General features: G+C 41.0%; 1 protein-coding gene across 2 annotated transcripts in view; it reads left to right on the top strand.

Annotated features, from left to right (window-relative positions):
* LOC124255365 (elastase-like) overlaps positions 1–18,965 on the top strand; it is a 28,459-nt gene extending 9,494 nt beyond the window's left edge. Inside the window, exons 1-2 of one of the 2 annotated variants that reach the window (XM_046689261.1) lie at positions 2,433–2,697; positions 16,448–18,965. In XM_046689261.1, coding sequence (XP_046545217.1) covers positions 2,643–2,697; positions 16,448–18,342 — 1,950 coding nt within the window. In that variant the 5' untranslated portion in view covers positions 2,433–2,642 and the 3' untranslated portion in view covers positions 18,343–18,965. Of the gene's footprint in view, positions 1–2,432; positions 2,698–16,447 lie in introns of those variants that run through there. The other variant, XM_046689262.1, reaches the window with a different exon arrangement.
* Positions 18,966–21,421: the final 2,456 nt, after the last annotated feature.

Raw genomic sequence — 21,421 nt, 5'->3', positions numbered from 1 at the left:
TATATATCTCAATCGCGTATATCGATGCTCATGCTGGTGTTCACTGGATTATTGGTCCACACTCGATAGTTTACATCCCTCATATAGCTGGAATATTGCAGAGTGCGCAACAAACGAACAGAAGTCCGATATATCCTTGCCGACAGTACCCGTTTATTTATCATCTAGCGCCAAACATTTTAAATACATGGACTTCAAAACAAACTTATATATGCTCTGGACAGTGATCATGCTGTTGATCACTGGATTGTCTGGTCCAGACTTAATTGTTTACGACATATAGCTGGAATATTGCTTACTCGGGACATTGATTTAGCATGAACCTGTGCCCGGTGAAAAGAAAAGGAAATGTTTTTTAGCCGAATGACACTTAGCTGTGGAAAAGGCCTTGTGGCTTGAGATTAAAATATAATTTCTTGTGAAGTGGTCCAAGATGCAGTAATTATCTGTCATATTTTATTACGTGCTGTTTGTTATTACACACGATGCATGAGATGCGTTGCTGTACGTTTTGGAAAGGGGAAGTAATTATATAATTCCTTGTTAAACACGCGTGTGAAGAGTGTAATTAATGAATTAAACACTTTAACACATCAACTGATTTAAAAACCTGTGAAGTCGCAGCTCATTTTCACTCTCAGTACAGAACATACCCTCTTCAAAAAAAGAAACTCACAGACGTTTTAAGCAGTTCATTTCCATATATTTTAACAGCAATCGTTATTAAGACAATTCCTATATTTGAATCCCGTTAATCATATCGTGGGTATTGTGTACTGTGCGCAGACGCATCCCGGCCAAAATGTGTTTGTAAACGTTCGTCATAAAAAATGAAAACGATACAGGAAAAGTGCATGCAGGAAAAGTTTTCCACGTAATGCACGTGCAATGTGTCGGAAACATGAGTAGAGGCGTCGACTATAAAAGGCCAAACCAAATTCATCATTTCATTACGAAATGCCAAGATTGAATGCTACTGACCGAAATATCGCCATTGGATGTTTGGAAGCAGGGGAGTCCCAGTCTGCCGTTACAAGACACTTCAACGTCCACCCCAGCACCATATCTCGATTATGATAAACATCATCATGATAAATAAACGGGTCCTGTCGGAAAGGATATATTTGTTGTGCACTCAATAATATTCCAGCTATATGTCGGCGATCTGTTAGTAATCGAGTCTGGACCAGACAATCCAGTGATCAACAACATGAGCATCGATCTACGCAATTGGGATACGATGACATGTGTCAACCAAGTCAGCAAGAAAGACTTATCTTATCAGCGGCAACTTTATATCTGTGAACAGCAGCTGTCGTCTCTGTAATATACTAGCCACATAAAGAAACTGTGCACACAGAAAATTCCTTCAGAATTGGAATACAACACAGAAAAGAACAAATGATGTAGACACTTTATTAGCTGAAGTATCGGGCCTCAACAACATGTCAAAAGAACATGAACAATATCCGTAACGATGACGTTAGATGTTCAAAATTGAGTCGGGGGTCACACGTCGAAGTCACCAAGTCAATAACGGGTATGACCATCATGCGCGTGAAGCACAGCAGTGCATCGACGACGCATAGAGGCTACCAAATTTTCCAAATGAAGGCCTGGGGGATGGTTTGGGACGTGGTCACTGCCGTCTGGAACCTGAGTCACCCGAATCCATCTGTCCTGTCTTGGCGTCGTTACTCGGGGACGGCTAGAACGTGGGTGGCCGGCGACGTCATTACTGTTTCCATAACGCCTGACCAATGCAGATATCGTGTTACGATTGCATTGGAAATGTGCTGCCACCTGTTCTTGTCTAATGCTTGCTCGAACCATTCCAATGGCTTCATGACGTTGAGCAGATGTTAATCTTGGCATGATGTGCATGTGACTTCTCGTGTGAATTTGTGAACGTATGCATGACCAAAGATCAAGCTTTCGACAGTGACAGCAATTTCAGAGTTTCACATGTTGTGTGCAGCTGCACAGGCTGCACGTGCAGTAACACGTTGCAAGTCCATAGGCCACCATCAATGACGTCACGTCGCCTGGCACCTGCATGAGCGTTTGATTGTCTCCAATACTTGCTATGTTCACACCTATATTTATGTATAAAGACGCTGTCTGCCTATCTTTATATTTTCTGTGTGCACAGTTTCTTTATGTGGCCAGTATATAATGATTGTTCATTGTGTGTTGATGTACATTGGAGGAAGAGGTCTGCTATCTACTACACCAAAGGGATTTTATTGCACTAAGGTCATGTAACATGTTAAAACCACAATGGTTAATTACATATACAACACATTACCTTATTGCCAGGTAACACCTACATTGTACAATTAACACAACCAGTTCAAGCAACGCGCCGCGTCGCATACCCTCTTTCACTGTAGTCACATAACGCATTTATCAAACACTTCGCCAGGCATGTTTAACCCTTCAGAAAAACCACAACCGGAGCGCAACAATGACAAAGGGGAGTAACGTCGCTCGCTGCTATTCACAAGCAATACGTCTGGGAGACATGTCAAATGGACATTAACGTATTATGAAACCATCGGAGCCAATTAGATCTCGCGCGCACATGAACAATATTACGGAACCGCGACACACACTGATGTAGATGCTGCTAGCGTTCGGTGATGACGGATACAGGGAGAGCCCGGCTCAGGGCCACTGTGTTCCTCTACACAGCAGGTGAGTGCTCCGTATACTTGCCTAGACGCAGAGAATTTGTGTTTTTTTCATTTGTCAAGATACTTCGCTGTATGATATAGTATTTCAAATTTCTTTGGATATGCTTACATAGTTGTATTGTATTATATTTAAAGTTTAAGTTTAAATTTGAAGAAAAACGAGCAAACAGCCGTTTAAGTAAAACATTTCTGGATAATGCTTTACGGACTCTTTTGCTTTTTAATTTACGAAGCTATACCAATAGTTTGTAATATCTAGAACTGGTGTTTACAGACTGAATATGTAATTGAAAATGATAGAAAAAAACAATCCTGTCTTTTCTTTGTGAAAATTAAACTCGAGCTAAACCCGACAATTTGACATGAAAGCCACCAACCGACATATCACCAAGCCCAGTACCTTGACGGTGATCTCAACCCCGGGGGAAACGTGATGTGGAGCTTATCACGGTCACTTTCAGCAACCAAATGTAAACATACGGGATGTTTAATGCGCATTCGAGAGACACGACATACTTTCATCTGCGTCTGCGTTACTTATCAAAAGAACAAGTTTTATGCAGATACGTTTTATTTATCAAACTGTTGTAAGCCTGGGTTTCTAGGCAGGTGATCCCAGAGAGACACACTGCGTCAAAGTGCCCATCCTTGCCTAACCTACTTCACTTACAATAGCGAGAGCTGATTGCATGTAGTCATATGTGCTACAATATACAGTATGCAATGTATATTTCTGTGGAATGAAACAGTGTATTTTTAACTTTGTATTTTTAAACCTGTTCAGTGCGTCCTAAACAGTTATATATACTATAGTAATGTAGATTTTATCTACTCAAGGCAAAAGTTAAAAAATATATTAACTAAATGCATGATGCAGCGATTTTTACACGTATGACAGTGTTTTGAAAATTATCATGAGATATCTAAACACGTTTCAACTTTTAGACATTGTTGAATTTCTAAGATGTTGATGTGAAATATGATGGGTGTGTGCACAGATGAGAAGCGATAAGGATGGGTCGGTGGGTGCTGGATTAGCTTGTCGGGCACATGGGTCGGGTTCAGATAATCAAATTGATGCCCTTGTTATCCTCCAGCAATGTAAGTGTGAAAGGCGACACTTAACTCACGCTTTCTCTTTCATTCAATGGGGTGAACGGGACAAGAAATGTTGTCAAATCTAAATAATTTGTAATATATTAATGTTTCAAACCGGTTTGGCGACCCACTTAGCTCATAATTGGACCCCGAACAACATTACTCAACTTCAGCTTTCTTTTGGTTAAATGTTCTTCTTAGTCGAATACAGGGCACCTCAGTCAGGTCATATACGGGTGCAAGTGTGTTTCTGCGTTCAACCATTACAAGTTCCAAAGTGTCTCGGCATCCGACCGTCACTATTTCTATTTTTTTTAGTTTCTTTTTGCTTTACATTAAATCAAAACCTTACTTGTGTAATTTAAACTCTCTTAGTCATGTTAGGGATCGCGTGGGGGGTAAAAGTTGTTTATGTCAAATACAAGTGTTTCAGAGCATCTGAATCGAGACTGAGGGACAAATCTCCTTATTCAGGGCCAACTCTTGTTATTCCGAATCAAGCCGAAGAGCGACTCGTGTGCCTCTAGAAGATTTCATATTGTCGTATGAACAACATCAGAACCCGGAAACAAGAACAAAAACTCGATTTTTTTTAATTTGAATCTCTAAAACCGGGCGTGGCCCCATCTCTATTTACAAATTCAATTCATGCAGCATTTATTTTTAGCGATGTACTTTGTAATGTCAAAATGACTATGATTATTATTCACGATTTTGAAAACGATTACATTCTGCCATAATAACCAAAACCAATTAAAGTACTTTTTATCAGAGATCCTTAATCCACATTCTTGGTTGTTACAAGTTCTCTCTGTTATTAACATCTTTCAGTACCTCTCGACAGGGGATCTAACCAATCTTCCACAGACACTCTATCCACTAGACTTCACCTGTTTAATGTTTGGCCGGTCTCAATTCTCTTCAATCTGTCTAGCAAAATAGTAAACAAGACATAGAGCACAAACCGTCCTTTCTCCTCATGTCTCGATGACCCGCTACTCATGTCCGACATGACCGTATTATACACTTGTCATGTTAACTTGTAAGATCTCCAGTGGCCTGACAAAATGGACCTCTCCTACTCAGGGAGGAGAATAGGCATTTACTGGAAGTATCTGTCAAACACAGAAGGGCTCATATATCACAGTGGGGTATGTCATTACAGCTTAGGATGCCTCTTGTCCTTGAAGTAATTCAAAACACAATACTTTCTTTAACCAGCCGAGCTTGACTATCTTTAGTGTCAGGAAAATGTTTTTCTTTAAGCTCACGAAAGCGAATCATTCTTTAGAATGTGCTATCATAATATATTTTTACGCCTCCATAATCCCTTCTTCACAAAAAATGATAATTCACGCAACCATACCTGTTATAATAATCCTTATTTTAAACCTTTGGATTGTGGCTAAACCACAATGTCCACAAAATTGGTTCTGTTTCGTTTGGACGCTGAATACCTCGGATTCTTCACTTTTATAGTGTCTTGTGGCGAGATGTTAAGCTGTAGTTCTACCTACGGGTGTAATAGTGTATGAATGGAGTGAGGTTAATGTTTGAATAATTGACCTGGTTAAGTAATCCTGTGGTCTGTACAATGTTGTTGACGTGTGACGTGTTGATAACTCATAGGCCAAATTAAAGTACCGCTTTCCGGCCAATGAGCTGCCAAACTCTCAGTTCCCCAGCCTGGCAAATGCGCTCCCAAAGCTTCCCAATACCCAAGTCCGATCGATGAGTTGTCAAAAGTTACCCCTTGAAAGCAGTACTCATTTTACAATTCCGACTACACCATAAGCACTAGACTAACGCTTAGTCCCTAAATATATATAATTTTGATAGTAACAAATAAACCCATTTTAATTGAAAAAGAGCCCCATTGAGTTGGGAGATTCAGGCCTGAACCTGGGGAAATCTAGACTTGCTTTATTTACGGCCTTAGCCTTGCAGGGAGGGTTAGGCATTAGGGAAAATAATGTGGTTCAGGGACTGTGAGGCAAACTATTTAAGTACGTGTTTATTAATCACTATCAAATAGTGGTGATACGAAGTGTTAGCGAAAAAAGTGTCAGGCCGTCACAAACACGCGCGAAGGCACGGCAAGTGTACGAATGTTACAAAAGGAAATAGGGAAGTGTATTGGACATAAGTTTTGCCTCTGATGCATCCAATTTGTCCTCCACAAACTATTACACATTTGACAGTTTTATTAAGGCTTTGGGGTTTGTAACCCTAATTAAACAACGATAAAACCTAGGGCAGTGGTATAGTCTTTACATCCTGAATAAAACCTTTGTCGCATATTAAAAAAATGTTCCTTTTCCAGAGCGGCAACCTTTATTCAAGCCGTTTCCTAATTTAGCTCCAGGCAGAGATATCAAACGGAATAAATATACCGGCGAGCGCAAGAATCCGTTATCAGCATTTCCAAGTGCTTACTCATGACAAAGCTTGCAACCTCAGCAAGTGCATCGACATTTCCGTCACTAAAAAACAAAATGCCGGACTACCTCTGCAAGCTGCTTCTTGGTAGAGACACCTCACTGGGGTTCAGGCGGGCTGTAAATAAGACAGGAAATTTAAGTTTATCGCAATAAACATTTACTTTCATCCAACCGGTGCCAGACATGGAAATGGAAACTGCGACATGCTCAGCCGTACAGCTGCTGTGGTCGACGCGATCCGACTTGGAATTCCCGTAAAGTCTGACAACACGTGAGGCTCTCGCAATCTGGAATCTATCAGCTATTGTAGTCGGAGTGTCCACGTTTCCTTGATTAGCTTTCATTTGCCGTATCGGAACAACGCCCTTTGTTTACCAAGCTCTACAAATGTCGACTGCCTGACTGACTGAGTTTAATTTTACGCCGCTTTTAGCAATATTCCAGCAATATCACGGCGGGGGGACACCAGAAATGGGCTTAACACATTGTGCCCATGTGGGGAATCGAACCCGAGACTTCGGCGTGACGAGCCAACGCTTTAACCACTAGGCTACCCCACCGCCCCTACAAATGTCGAAGGGAACATCAGTGTAGGGAATTGTTTGTTGTTCTCCGTCCCCGTGCCAGTGAGTGAGTGAGTGAGCGGTGCTTAAACTAACAGTCGTACATATTCAAACTCTATCCGACAGGCTGTACTGGACCTCTGGCGAAGGTAAACCAGTGGTTTGAACATAGGATGCGATGAAACGCATAGCAATATTACAGCGGGGGGTACCGACAATCCACTTCATGCTTTTCATTCGTCTGGAATCAAACCTGGGTCCCGACGAGTGGATGTGTTAAATATTTACGTCAATAACACAATTACAAGTCTAGGTATCCGCCGAACCAGATTTCCTCAGCAAAAACTGACAAAATAGCTGTTAAACTCATATCGCTGGAACTTAAAAACCATTCCTGACACCCAGTCCTAGCGACAGAGATAAGCATGGCCCGCCCTACCAGTAGCACCACCACTTGCACAGTTGACACTAAAAGTAAGTGTGTTTTCACGAACGCCACACATGGCTACTCCTGCCATACAACGGCTTTTAAAACATTGGCTTTTATAACATGATGGTACTGGCAGTGATGCTTTCTTATGTATGTTATTTTCATGTTTGATAGCACACTTGGCCACAGACCAATATCTCCTCTGGAATTTGAAAACAAACAAACGATGCCTCACGAAGTTCTCACCAAACATTTCAGCTGGAACTGTATAACATAATTAACTGCCCTGTAACTTACTTACGCGATAGTTTACCGTTTGTATGTTGAAATCAAGATATTATGTTTGTAATGAAAACATACAGGTTAAAACTCTAAATTTAAGAAAAACAATGTGGAAGGACGCGGTTGTATTTTTAATTAATTTTGAAAAAACTGCAAAGTATTAATTTTATGTCGGAGATAGCCCAATGGTTGACGTTTTCAACAGTACAACCGTACTAATACCCTGAGCGTTAAGAGCTCAATATGGAGGTAGATCGATGCTCATGCTGTTGATCACTGGATTGTCTGGTCCAGACTCGATTATTTACAGACCGCCGCCATATAGCTGGAATATCGCTGAGTGCGGCGTAAAACTAAACTCACTCAATATGGAGAGATATGGAGAGATGATAATAGTAATTCGTAATTACACATACAGTTGTTGGTTGTGACTACAAGGGTGTGGTGCCAAGGACGCCGTGTGGAGTTTGTTGTGATTTTATCAAAATGTACTTTAAAATTAAAAGAATATTTGTTTACTCTGTTCCAATCTGTACTTAACACGTGCAATTAGATATTCGTGATACATCAGCAAATTGCCTGGCTGTAGTCGCTGCAGCACGATAACTGTGTTAAAATCTGCGTCGATGTGCAATAAACCAGAGGGTGTTGTCCCTTTAGTTGTAAGTTTTCTTAAATGGCCTTTCTATCGTCCAGATCTATCTAATTGTGGTGAAGTCTACGCCACACATATCACACATGTATCTGAAATATTAGAGAGTGCATTTACACCTGGCGGGGTGTCACATACCTGGTGCCATCTTGAGCTAAACCTGATTCTGGAGCAGTTCAGATACCCACGTACACGTCAACGACGTACGGTTATAACAACCATAATGGTTCGATACTGACGTCATTCTTCTATGGTGTACCTGTATTGTGGAAACCATTCAATAATATTAACCGTAACATTCACCTTACGATTTTCATTCGACTCAAAACAGTTAAAGAACATGCACAAATGGAAGGCTGTGTGTTGCAATATCGTACGTGTACGACAGATTAACTGTCATGCGGACAAATCGGGGATTTAGCTTCTTTAAAGTACTGTTTATCTATAACGACAGACGGGGCGGTGGGGTAGCCTAGTGGTTAAAGCGTTGGCTCGTCACGCCGAAGACCCGGGTTCGAATCCCCACATGGGTACAATGTGTGAAGCCCATTTCTGGTGTCCCCCGCCGTGATGTTGCTGGAATATTGCTAAAAGCGGCGTAAAACGAAACTCAGTCAGTCAGTATAACGACAGACCCGTGAAGATCCGGGTTAGAATTGATCTTCAGTAACTCATGCTTGTCTAAGAGGCGACTAACGGGATCGGGTGGTCAGGCTCGCTGACTTGGTTCACCCATGTGATCGTATCCCAGTAACGTAGATGGATGCTCATGATGTTGATCACTGGATTGTCTGGTCGAAACCCGATTATTTACAGACCGCCGTCAAATAGCTGGAATATAGCCAAGTGCGGCGTAAAACAACAAACAGACAAATATTACGATAGTGATGGGGTCGTTCTATACATCGAGGTCAAGGCCATATGACTCACGCCCAGATGTAGCCCCGATGAAGGCTTACGGCGACGGCAGTCTCTGATCTTCAGAACAGTTTCTACATGTGGTGACAATTTGAAGTCCGAAGTGCAATCTGCGTTCACGAAATGAACCTGGTTAGCTGAAAGTTATTTATTTATTTTTGACAGATATATACATGATCTTGATGTAATTAGTGCTTTCGTGTATAGGAAGATAAAACAATGTCCACCATCGACCGTGCTGAAAGTATTAGGCGTAAAGCAGCTCGTGTTCCAGAACCTGCAATTAAATATTTGTACTAGCGGTATCCAAACTGTTTTCATAATGTTGGCATACACGTGTGAGTTGAGCTTGAAAGAGTGTCGATAAAATCCACTGTGTTTTTGCAGCCCTTTGTTTGTTCATGTAGATTGGATTTTTTTTTTTGATTTTTTTTTTGGGTGGGGTGGGGGGTGGAATGTATAGTCATATTGTTAGGCAAATATGTCACCATGGTGACAAGGATTGTCGGAATAATATGTCCAGTTGGCTTTTTACAGTTCTAGGATAGTCCCAGTTCCCGATTCAACAGATGGATTAGCATGCTTTCAGAAAGTTGAGGGAGTGAGTGAGTATGATTTTACGCCGCTCACAGCAATATTCCAGCAATATCCAATATCATGATGGGCGACACCTGAAGTGAAGTTTCGGCGTGACGCGCCTCTTTGCTGCTGCCTGGCCGTTGCTGCAAGCCTGAATCACGAGGCTACTCCGCCGCCCCGGGAGTTGAGGGAGGTGCCTCTAATATCATTTATATACATGTTTGCCGCGTTTGATCGGGATACAACATTCAAGGGTTCATTTAAGCCTTCAAAACTTTACATGGAAGACATGTGGAAGGCATTTGTATTTGTAACAAAATGTTGTCCAGTGCAATTCCCTCTTCTGACATGTATGTTATTCAGGTGAGCAATTCACTTGCCTTTGCATGTGTTTAACACGGAGAGCACGGATGGGGCAGGATATGTTCACCACACCTGGTATTATCGCCATGTCCTAGTGATTAATACACATACTGTTAGCAGAGATTTGGTAAGATTACGGAGATGCTTTGTGTCACTTCTATGTAAGTGAAATGATATCCACCTGTGTCTGTTACTTCAAGAAAGGGGAAATCAGAATCAAAACTATTTCACACGGAGTTCTCTTCGACGTTTATCGACAGTTACATAGAAGCATGAGATTGCAATGCCTACATTATGTCCCTTCCTTATGTGCATCCAGCTATGCCAAACTCCGTCATGATATTTCGTTTTAAGTTAAACGTTTTTGATATCTCTTGACAATTCAATCCTAAGCTTCAATGATAACTGTATATGTTTAGCTATGCGTTATATTTTCAGTCATATGAATGCCTGCATTAGTAGTATGTACCTTAAATCATATCTATTACAACTTCTGATAAATTTCCAAAGATTACGATCTATTGATGAAGCTGCAAATACACATTCATTGTAAATGTATTTTCTGTTGTTTAAACCAAACATATGCCGATACCGATAGTCGCGCGAATGCCTCGCGCTTTAGTCGCGCCGTGATCGCGCTGGTCAGTGAATCTCCATACACAACCAGTCACTACAATGGTCGAAACGATCGCCACCCACACGCGTGGTGGGTCTCATTGCACGAATGCTACTGTTTGGTGTGTATCGTGACGTTACGTGTTATGCTTAAACAGCCCGCCAAGGAACAACACACAAATAATGGAGTCCTAGTTCTACTACAGCACCTCACCGCAACGATCATCATTTATGTTAAAGTATGAGAGTCCCTCGAGTGGCCTTGTGGTGCGACCCTTGATGATACATGTACACATGCAATAACGTATGTGACCCCGTTCATATCCTGCATCAGTATCGTCCTTCATCACCTGAGTTGTCTTCAACACAGACATAACACAATAAATCGGTGAAAAACAAAATGTTTTTGTGAAAATAGATGTTTACATCATACCCTCAGGTAAAATATAATAGATATGCAAATTCCATTTGAGATTATTTATTTTTGTGTGGCTAGAGTGTTCTTTTTCTTCAGGGGTTTTGTTTAAGCCACTCGCTTCAAGCCTTTCTTTGATGTTCATCGATACCATCAACTGACACCAACACAATCACGTATTGTGCCTATGGCACTGAACGCTAATGAAGGACGCATTCGCCCGTTGGTTATAAATTACCGCTTTTTTAGAATATAACAAAAATAAAATGTATGTAAACGATTACTTCGACTTTTCCCATTGATAAGTGAAAATTAAAGCTGAAGGGTATCTCTTTTTAATCACTTTATGTAGTTTTGAATACCAGACCTACATCATCTTATTAAGACTCCAATACAACATGCTGTGAAGCCATGTTCCGGTACTGATGTACTGATGTGCTGAAGTGCAGGTTATGACTGTTTCATCCGAATCTGTCCTGCTATACTGAAACGACGAGGGTTTTGAAGACTGACATCTAATTTAAATGAACATACATGTATATTACAGAAGGAAACGGTTCCTAAATTATGTTCATAAAATATGATAAAAAGGAACCCAGAGACCTTCTTCATTTTCAGAAACTAAAATCTTGGTAATCTGGGCTTGCCACATATTCTAACCTTGCATGGGCTGTTTCAAGTATATTTGTCAAAGTATCTGTACATGTACTACAGACAGGGTATAAATATACAATTTGTCCCATTAAAAGAGTATATAAATTGCTGATATGAACGTGATTCAGCCTCAGTGTGAGTGAGTGAGTTCGATTTACGGCAACCTTGTGTGACGGCAGAGGACACCAGAATAAAGGCTTCAAACAATTCACCTAAACCACTTTGATTCCCAATCCGACACTAATTCACCGCTTTCATTGTCTCGGCGTTTGCTTTATTATAAGACTTTATAACCATAATGTTGTTCTTTTGACAACGGATAGAATATACGCGTTTTTCCTTTTGCATCGCTTTGATGGTTTCGATCTCAAAGAGTATCAGTTAGTGCAGGTTAAAGGTCAGGCGTTGTATGGTTATGGATTTTGTAAATTTTGTTTCAATCATTTATTAAGTTAGTTGTTACATGAGTCTTGATAAGATTAAAACAATTAATAGTACTAAGAATATTAGAAGATATATGTGTCTATAATCCTTAATCAAATCCATTGTTTGAAGAAGCAAGTGTTATGCATATTTAATTTCATATCCCGATCGGGAAAACTATTTTCAGTGTCATGCTTCTTATGACACGCGTGTTTCACATCCGTCTTTTTCTTGAATGATTTACAAATATTTTAGTCAGGGTACTAGAGTACATGTCAATACATTATGTAGTGGATGGAATGTCTTCTTCATAGAGTTCATATGTCATGGATTTAGTTTGTACTGACGACCAACCGGCACCCGGACGCAAATGTGTTGCTTATAGGAGAAATATGGTTACTCAGCTGGAAAGCTACATTTTTTCCACTTCCTTTTCCGCAAGTCTGTTCTCAAACCCCACGTCAAATGAAATTGTTGCCCTAATCTTGATATAATTAAGATACCACAGTTTAATATTTGGGAATGTTTTGTAGAGCAGTTGTTTCCTTGCGGGAGCACCCGGACATTGCTGTGTCAAGGGCACAACAAAATAGCTATTTGTTTCTTGGAATTATAGTCTGATCATTAACAGTGACACTTATGACACTGATAAACAATTCGATATACGTTTGTGCTGTCAACAGTGGTGACAATGTTATTGTCAACAAAGCCTTACACTGATAGACGTATATGTTGTCAACAATAGTGAGAATGTTATCAATAACAAACCCTGACATTAAATAACGTTTGTGTTGTCATCAATAGTGACAATGTTATTGTCAACAAACCCTAACATTGAATTACGTTTGTGTTGTCATCAATAGTGACAATGTTATTGTCAACAAAGCCTTACACTGATAGACGTATATGTTGTCAACAATAGTGAGAATGTTATTATCAACAAACCCTAACATTGATATAGGTTTGTGCTTTCAACAATAGTGACAATATTATTATCCACAAACCCTAACATTGATACTGATAAACACTAAATCATTATCATAGCGGGAATCGAACCCAAGAACACCGGATTCCAAAACTCCTAAACATACTACACCAAACGTAGAGGCCATAAACGACGGCTTGTCAATCAGAATCGTCACAATCAGACCGATCGTGTTTTCAGTCCAAAACGATATGTTAGTGCTGGCGTACGACTGCTGTGTTCAAGTGCGGATAGTCCCCTGCGTAATGAGAAACGTTTAAGAAATATGTTTGTTTTGAAACACAGTTGGGGGCAGATTTAATGTGTCGGCCAAGCATTTTGTTTTGTAGCTGACTCAGCAAAATTGATAAAGTCTACGGAGCTTACAACGAAATTCGGAGAAATTGAGTCTACCAGCAAGAACATCGACCCCTCTTAATTACATCTAAATCATGCATACATGAAAGTTTTTATTGATAACAACTTTTATTCTTTGTCACGACGTTTGAGAGCTACTTCTTTCTTGCTGATACACCAGGTGATGAAGGAGCAAAAAGTGGCAAAGAGAGCAGTTTTTCAACAGCAAAATTCATTTTACACAACCTTAAGATCTATTATAAATTTTCTTTTCACTCTTGTATATAAGTGAATTCACATAACAGATTTTGTACATTTGTAGGGTAGCCCAGTGGTTAAAGCGTTCGTTCGACACGCCAAAGACCCGGGTCGATTCTCCACATGGGTATAATGTGTGAAGCCCATTTCTGGCGTTTCTCATGTTATTGGAATGTTGCTAAAAGTGGCATGAACCTCAACTCACTCACTCACTCGAAATGATAAATGGGTGTGAGTGAGTGAGTTTAGTTTTACGCCGCTTTTAGCAATATCACGGCGGGGGACACCTGAAATGGGCTTCACACATTGTACCCATGAGGGATAAATGGATAGATTAAATGAACATCACACTATGACACGGCGAGAGAAATACATTGCCGGACAAAACACGCATATTTGAAGATTGAATATGACCAAGACAATATAAACATTATTAAAACGTTAGGATAAAAAACAAAACGATTGCCGGAACATTGCAAACAGCTATAGTACGCCTATGCAGTATATCGTCATCCAGTAACCATTTCTTTTTTATTTCGTTTTAGCCACCGTCAAAGAAGGGTGTATATTTTATTTTTCATGGCAGTATAGATCGAGAGACCATTCAATCAACAGAGATGTGTTTAATCAAAAAGCAGAAAGTTAATGATACATGTAAATAAGTATTTAAATGTACACTTCAAGTGATAGATTCTACTGATCAACACACATCTATTTTCATGCATGTGTTATCAGACAGATCATGTACAGTGTTAGACTTGTATAAGTCTCCAAGGTGAGGTGAGGTGAGGTGAAATTGGGTTTAACGTCGTGCTTGAGAATATTTCGCTCATATGACGACATGCATGCGTGTGTATGTGTATGTGTGGCTGCTTGTACTAGCCCAGACTGAAGCTGGTTTTATAGTGCTAGCCTACTGAGATACCATGCCGCAGTGAAGCATGAATACCCCACTCAGACACATTATACTGACTCCGAGCCGACCAGTCCTTGTTGTACCCATTAATGCCGAGCGCCAGGCAGGGACCAACAAGTACCATATTTTAACGTCTTTTTATGACACGGTCGGGGGTCGAACACGCGACCTTCGGCTCTCCGGGCGGACGCTCTAACCACTACACCACGCAGACGGTTGTCTCCAAGGTAATGATTAATAGTTTAAATGATACTTTCTAAACAAATATAAATAACACGCCATCGGTAGCTCTATGCATTTCATGGGATATAAATAAAGGATACTTATTATGGTGAGGTGAAATGTCGTTTAACGTCGCACTTAAGAATATTTCGCTCATTTGACGACGTGCATGCGTGTGTAGGTGTGGCTGCTTGTACTAGCCCAGACTTAAGCTGGTTTTATAGTGCAAGCTCTCTGAGATACCATGCTGCAGGTAAGCATGAATACCCCACTCCGACACATTATACTGACTAAGAGCCGACCAGTCCATTAATGCCGAGCGCCAGACAGGGACCAACAAGTACCATATTTTAATGTCTTTTGGTATGACGCGGCCGGGGAACGAACCCGCGACCTTCCGCTCTCCGGGCGGACGCTCTAACCACTACACCACGGAGGCGGTCTATTTATTAATGAGACATAGCAATGGTGTTGGTTTGTGTGTAATTGAGCACATATAATACAAATATGCTTGCACGAACTTATTCGACAAACACTTTGCGTTTGTGACCCAAACATTAATCAGAGAAATGTCATTTTGTTATAAATGATGTAATTATAATGTTGTATCTGTACGTTTTCCATAACGCGGGGTGTGTGTTTATTTATGGGGAGAGATTGGGTGTCGGGAGGGTACGGGATCATCTCTGCTCCCACCTCCGCATCTGCGTATGATAACCTTGAGATACAAGCAGCGAGAACTCGGTAGCTGCAAGTAAATTGCTAGACTTAAATCGCTGAGCTGGCTGTTGTTTGTCAGAGGTGCCTACACAAAGAACGATTCGAGAAATTCAAATTATGTTAAACGTCTGAATTCTCTGCCCGAGGAGTCAAGGCCCCATCTGGTTTCTGTCACCCCTCAGGGATAGTGTTTATTACATGTATGACACACGCCCCGACTTTTTACTCCGTAGATCGAGAAACCATAGATGCCCTATCCTTATCGATATCCTCGTTTCTTCTTCTGTTGGTGGGCTGAACACTGGTTAGAGTTCAACTGGTTCAACGGTGTTGCATTCATACCACGTGAGCAGTCCATTATGTTACTGCTCGCTCAGTCACCCACAATTCGCATTAGCCCTAGTACACACACACACACACACACACACACACACACACACACACACACACACACACACACACACACACATGTTGTAACAAGAGGTTACTAAATTCATTACTGACGTTCATTCGTTCCCATGATTGTGTAAGAGGTTACTAAATTCATTACTGACGTTCATTCGTTCGTTTGTGAATGTGTGAGAGAGAGAGAGAGAGAGAGAGAGAGAGAGTGAGAGAGAGAGAGAATCTTATTCCCCTCATATATCATTCAACACCCAATTACATGTGGCATATAAAATAAAAAGGCAGCTCATCAAATTCACATTTATATTCTTGCATTTCGAACTACACGCATAGGTTTGAACGTCAAGTAAGATAAAGACAGAAGAGTACATACTCCCATACATGTATATATATTTTTGCTGTTGAGTTTTCTTGTCAGCATTCTTGTTTTATCTAAGCGAAGTATTTCAATTGTCCTTTTCCTCTTTGTTTTGCAGTGACAATCGTCTTGTTTTCCTACACGAAAGCAGCCGTCCGGGTTAACGCTAGAGATCGACTTGCAAGTTTCCATGGCAACGTCCCACGTCACATCCGGTACAAAAGGTCAACAGGATCTCTAGCTGACATATTCGGTCTAACAGATGGAGAAACTTTCGAGGTTAAGGCAGAAGCAACCACAGCCCAGGGAACCAAACAGTTGAAACTGGTCGAAAAATACCGAGGTAAAGATGTGTTTGATACTGTTGTTACCATGACAACTGACGGAGAAACTCCTTTAGATGCGCATGGTCACTTCGTGCAAGAAATCCACAAGGATGTCCATCGACGAACGCCTTCATTGAAGAAAGATGATCTTTTTGACATCTTGATCGGTCACTTCAAAGATGAAAAGCATGTCAATGATATTGGGAGCCGCAAAATACGACGCAACTTTTACGTGGACGACAACAACGTCGCCCACCGCGTCGCCATGCTGGAGTATCTAATTCAGACCAGACATGTCAAGAAAAGACCCACGGGAATAATTAACATAAAAACAGGGGAGATAATCCGTGCATGGGACAACTTGGCAACCTGTCGATCATACATGAGGGGTCGAGTGTTTGGTGGAAATCGAAAAATTGGTAAAATCAAGTATGGTATCTCTCCGACCTGTCTTGATCTGAAACAGAGACGCGGAACGTGCTACCTCGAAAATAAACACGTGAAAGTTGTGGACATGTACAACACTGAACTGGACTACCTCACGCAGACTGCTAAATTCTATTGCTTCAGGCGTTACGGCGACCGTATAAATGGCGCCTACTCCCCTGCACTCGACGCCCTCTACCACGGAACCATCGTTGGTAAAATGTTTGAAGAATGGTTCGATTCCAAGCCACTGAATAAAAAAATGATTCTCAGAGTCCATTATTCCCATCTGTTCACCAATGCCTTCTGGAACGGCCACAACTGTTCATTTGGGGACGGGGTGCCTGGTGTTTCCTATCCATTTACCTCTCTGGACATAATAGGACATGAGATAGCGCACGGAATTACAGAACAGAATTCCCAGCTGATGTATGTGGGGGAAGCAGGGGCCATCAACGAAGCTTTTTCGGACATAACTGGCGAAATGGCTGAACTGTACGCCGACACGATCGACTGGAGGGTCGGGTATGCCATACAGGTGGATGGATCAATGCGTTATTTTGATAACAGATCCTTATCTCATGTCAGCGAATACCGGGACGACATGAACACCCATGACACCAGTGGAATATTCAATCACGTATTTTACCTCCTCGCTCATGAATATGGATTACTCCCTGCCGACGTTTACCGAGTGTTTCTGCACGCAAACCGGTTGTACTGGCACCCCATGACGACCTTTCAAACCGGTGCGTGTGACGTCATGCTTTCTGCTTACGACTTGGGTCAACCCGGAGAACCGTTTGCACGTGCATTTAAGAAAGTAGGAATCGAGCCTTGTGACCCTGAGCATCACGTGCACTACTTACGTCACAACATGACCATGTTCAATATCACCGTGTCAAATACGACAATGCCGGTTTTTGGCCTTGAAATCCCGTCTTGGGGAGAATCCGTGCATATCAATGCGTCTAGTCTTCAATCGGACATTTACATACGAATTTATCAGCACAGATGGACAGAGATTACCGAAACTACCCCGACTATTGCAGAGGGATATGACATCGTTCAATACAAACTACCTCGTCGCTATCATATCCACAAGTGTTTAATTCAACTGTCAACAAAGAGTCCCAAGCCCATCAAGGACGTTCAAATAAGGGGAGGTTACTCATGTGTGAGTTACTATCGTACCCGCAACCGCCAGAATAATGCATATTACATGTGGGACTGTCATGGAATTGATGTTGGACCTGTTTGAACAATGCTTAGAACGTCTCGTCTATAGAATTCGTAAAACAGGACGTCACTAAATGCAGCGTACGAGAGCAAGGACGATGTGATCGGCAGATTATTCCCATGATGAAATGGTGAACAACCAAACCAATTAACTCAATCCAAGAGAAACTGTCTGACACATTGCAGGATTAAACAACGATTTACTGTACGAATTATTGTACATTCTAATATGTCGACAATACGCCGGCGATAAAGTACACTTTTGCATGACTACACTACACTGTATTGACGTCACTTATATACGCCATTCTCGTCTGCCCCCTCGTTTTTATACGTACCCTTGGTAACCGACGTCACGATGCATGTCAGCTGTCATCGCCTCGTACAGCCTCCTACAGTAAACTACTCCGTAGCACCCCGTTTCTGGTTTGCTGTTAACATCACAGGTGGAGATAAAATGACTCAGCTCGACTCACAATTGATCAGCGACACGGCAACGTTCGCAACGTTTACAGTCCCACAATGCATCCCTGGAATGTCGCGTGACTAGTCACCTTCATTTGGATTTAGGGTTCTAAACTTACGTTGGTAGTAGAAATGCGACGTTCATATTGCCCCACATGGTTTAAGTTAATCACAGATGCATTAAAATAAGTTAGAGAAGATATTTAATCCGAACGTAAACCGACATCAAACTGTTTACCATTTGTTTTATTCTGGTAACGTGCGTCTTAACGTAGGGGGCAGACACATAAACAGAACAGCACGTCAGTAAGCCGTGAACGAGGATTGTTAAGTTAGGTCACCGACACCGTCGTTTTTCTGTTTGTTTTCTACCTTAGATTTGTTGTCGGTAAGTATTAAATTTGGCATCTAAGAAAAGAAATACAGTTCGCTCTACCCATATATATAGTGTAATAAAGTACACTTAAGTGTATAGTGTAATAAAGTACTATTATAACGTTAAATCACTCGGATGCAATCGTCCTCGTACTTTAACTATAACAGTTCAGGGCAAAAGTGTACTTTATAGCACTATACATGATGGTGGAGGGACTGTATTTCTCAGCTATATTTCGTTCCCGTGGTTGTCGTTTGGAAATACAAGGTTCCACAAAAACAAGGTTTCACTGTTAAAGATTTCAAAACCTTTGAATATGGCGATCCTTTTATGAGTGGTTAAGTGAGTGAGTGAGGTGGCGTTAAACAGTAGTCGTATATCACAGGGTGTCAGCTCGAAGTGGGAGGTAAACCCGACGTGAGGCGGATCTGAGACGTTTACAACATTTATTGAAACACACGAGTACGGATATGGTACATTCTCTTCCCGCAGAGATATCTTCCTACGGACCTCTGTTCTAATACGGCCATATTTCCCGGTTCTCGTAAAATCCCCTAGCGGCAAAATATCGTAACACAAATTATCTCCCTTCTTTTATCCAATCAGAACACGTGTTACATCGCCTTAGATCCAACTTAACTAACGCAAGGAAATATGGGGCCACAAATATCCCTCCTCTGCCGGGGACTTACTTTGATGTGACACAATTAAATTAATTAAATGGCTAGCTTGTCCGTTGTCAACGAGGGCGATGGAGACGCAATTGATCCGCCATTACATGGCTGAGTTCTGTCTAGAAGAAACGTTTGCGCATCGCGCGGGGGAAGAGGTTCTAGTTTTCCCGAAGCATACGGAAATTACCGAGGCCTTGCGAATGATCAAATTTTAAACAACGTCGCTGATTGCACAACTAAATCTGATTGCAACCAATCACGAATCCCGAACACTCGCACCATGAAAGGGCCGTATTAGAACAGAGGTTCGTAGGAAGATATGACAAGTAACCTCTGTGGGAAGAGAATGGGATATGGTACTGACAATCCTAGAAACATAATGGATACATATGTTGGAACCCGCATAAATACATATGCACAGCGAGGCAGTACAGTTGCCATAACAACCAAAGCCTGCATTACTTTAGACTTTGCTTCCACAGAATAACATGCTCGTTGAGGCCAAATTATATTGTGTCATTAGGACTACTATCATATTATGGCTGGTGTCGATCTTATTGTATACAAACACGGTTGTCTCGAAATATGATGTGTCGATCTCCCCGCTTATTCCATATTTCTTCATCATTTTGCGTTTGTGTCGATACTTCGAATAGCTACTATAATGTTATAGGCTGGTGTCGATCTTATTGTATACAAACACGGTTGTCTCGAAATATGTGTCGAACTACCGCTTATTCCATATTTCGTCATCATTTTGCGTTTGTGTCGATACTTGGATAACTCAAAATATTAAGGCAGCCCCCTTCAACTTTGAATGTTTGACATATATCGTCATAAATATCGAAAACATTTTCAGGTTGATGTATTCCAATCGTCTTATCCCACACTTTTTAAACGATGCATGCCTCTTGAATCATCTTCGTTTGTACAGTGTTATTATCTCTATTCTGCTTAATACCCTCCACAAAACCAAATCTGTAGTTCTAATCAGTAAGCTTCCGAATAATGTCTCACGTACATGAATGTGGTTTGATTTTTTAGATGGTGGTATTTTAGATCCTTGTTATTTGTGTACGGTGAAAAACGAAAATGAAATAGGGAACAGATCAAAGATAATCTTTTATCTGTACATTGGACGTTTAGTAGGATTAACCTTACTCACGATCGGGTGATACATTTGGTGCCTCGACACACTGGACCTTATTTAAGTTAATAAGGTGGAGGACATTCCTACAATCATTTTTGTCAACCAGAACTATACTACTCAACCCTTGCTAAGGATAATAAGTCATGGTATTTAAATGTACACGTGACATTATGAGAATGCGTTTTGTGCATCATTGAAAAGTGTAAACATCACCCCGCAAAAGTGGAGTGCTATATCTATTGAAATACTTCTTTGAATGTGTATTTTGCCACAGTGTTATATGTTAAGAACATGTGTTATATACTTGTAATGCATGCCATTATGTTTTATGTAGATTAGACAAAAGAATCACAATATTTCTGTTGCCGGTGATCACATTGAAATCTATAGTGTTGTGTTCCTGTGAACAAAATACAATGTAAAACATATATTTTGC

The sequence above is a fragment of the Haliotis rubra genome, unplaced genomic scaffold (assembly GCF_003918875.1).
Source record: "Haliotis rubra isolate DU_JTF1 unplaced genomic scaffold, ASM391887v1 Scf6, whole genome shotgun sequence".
Taxonomy (NCBI): domain Eukaryota; kingdom Metazoa; phylum Mollusca; class Gastropoda; order Lepetellida; family Haliotidae; genus Haliotis; species Haliotis rubra.
The sequence above is the reverse complement of the archived record's forward strand: the minus strand, read 5'-3'. Positions and strand labels throughout refer to the sequence as shown.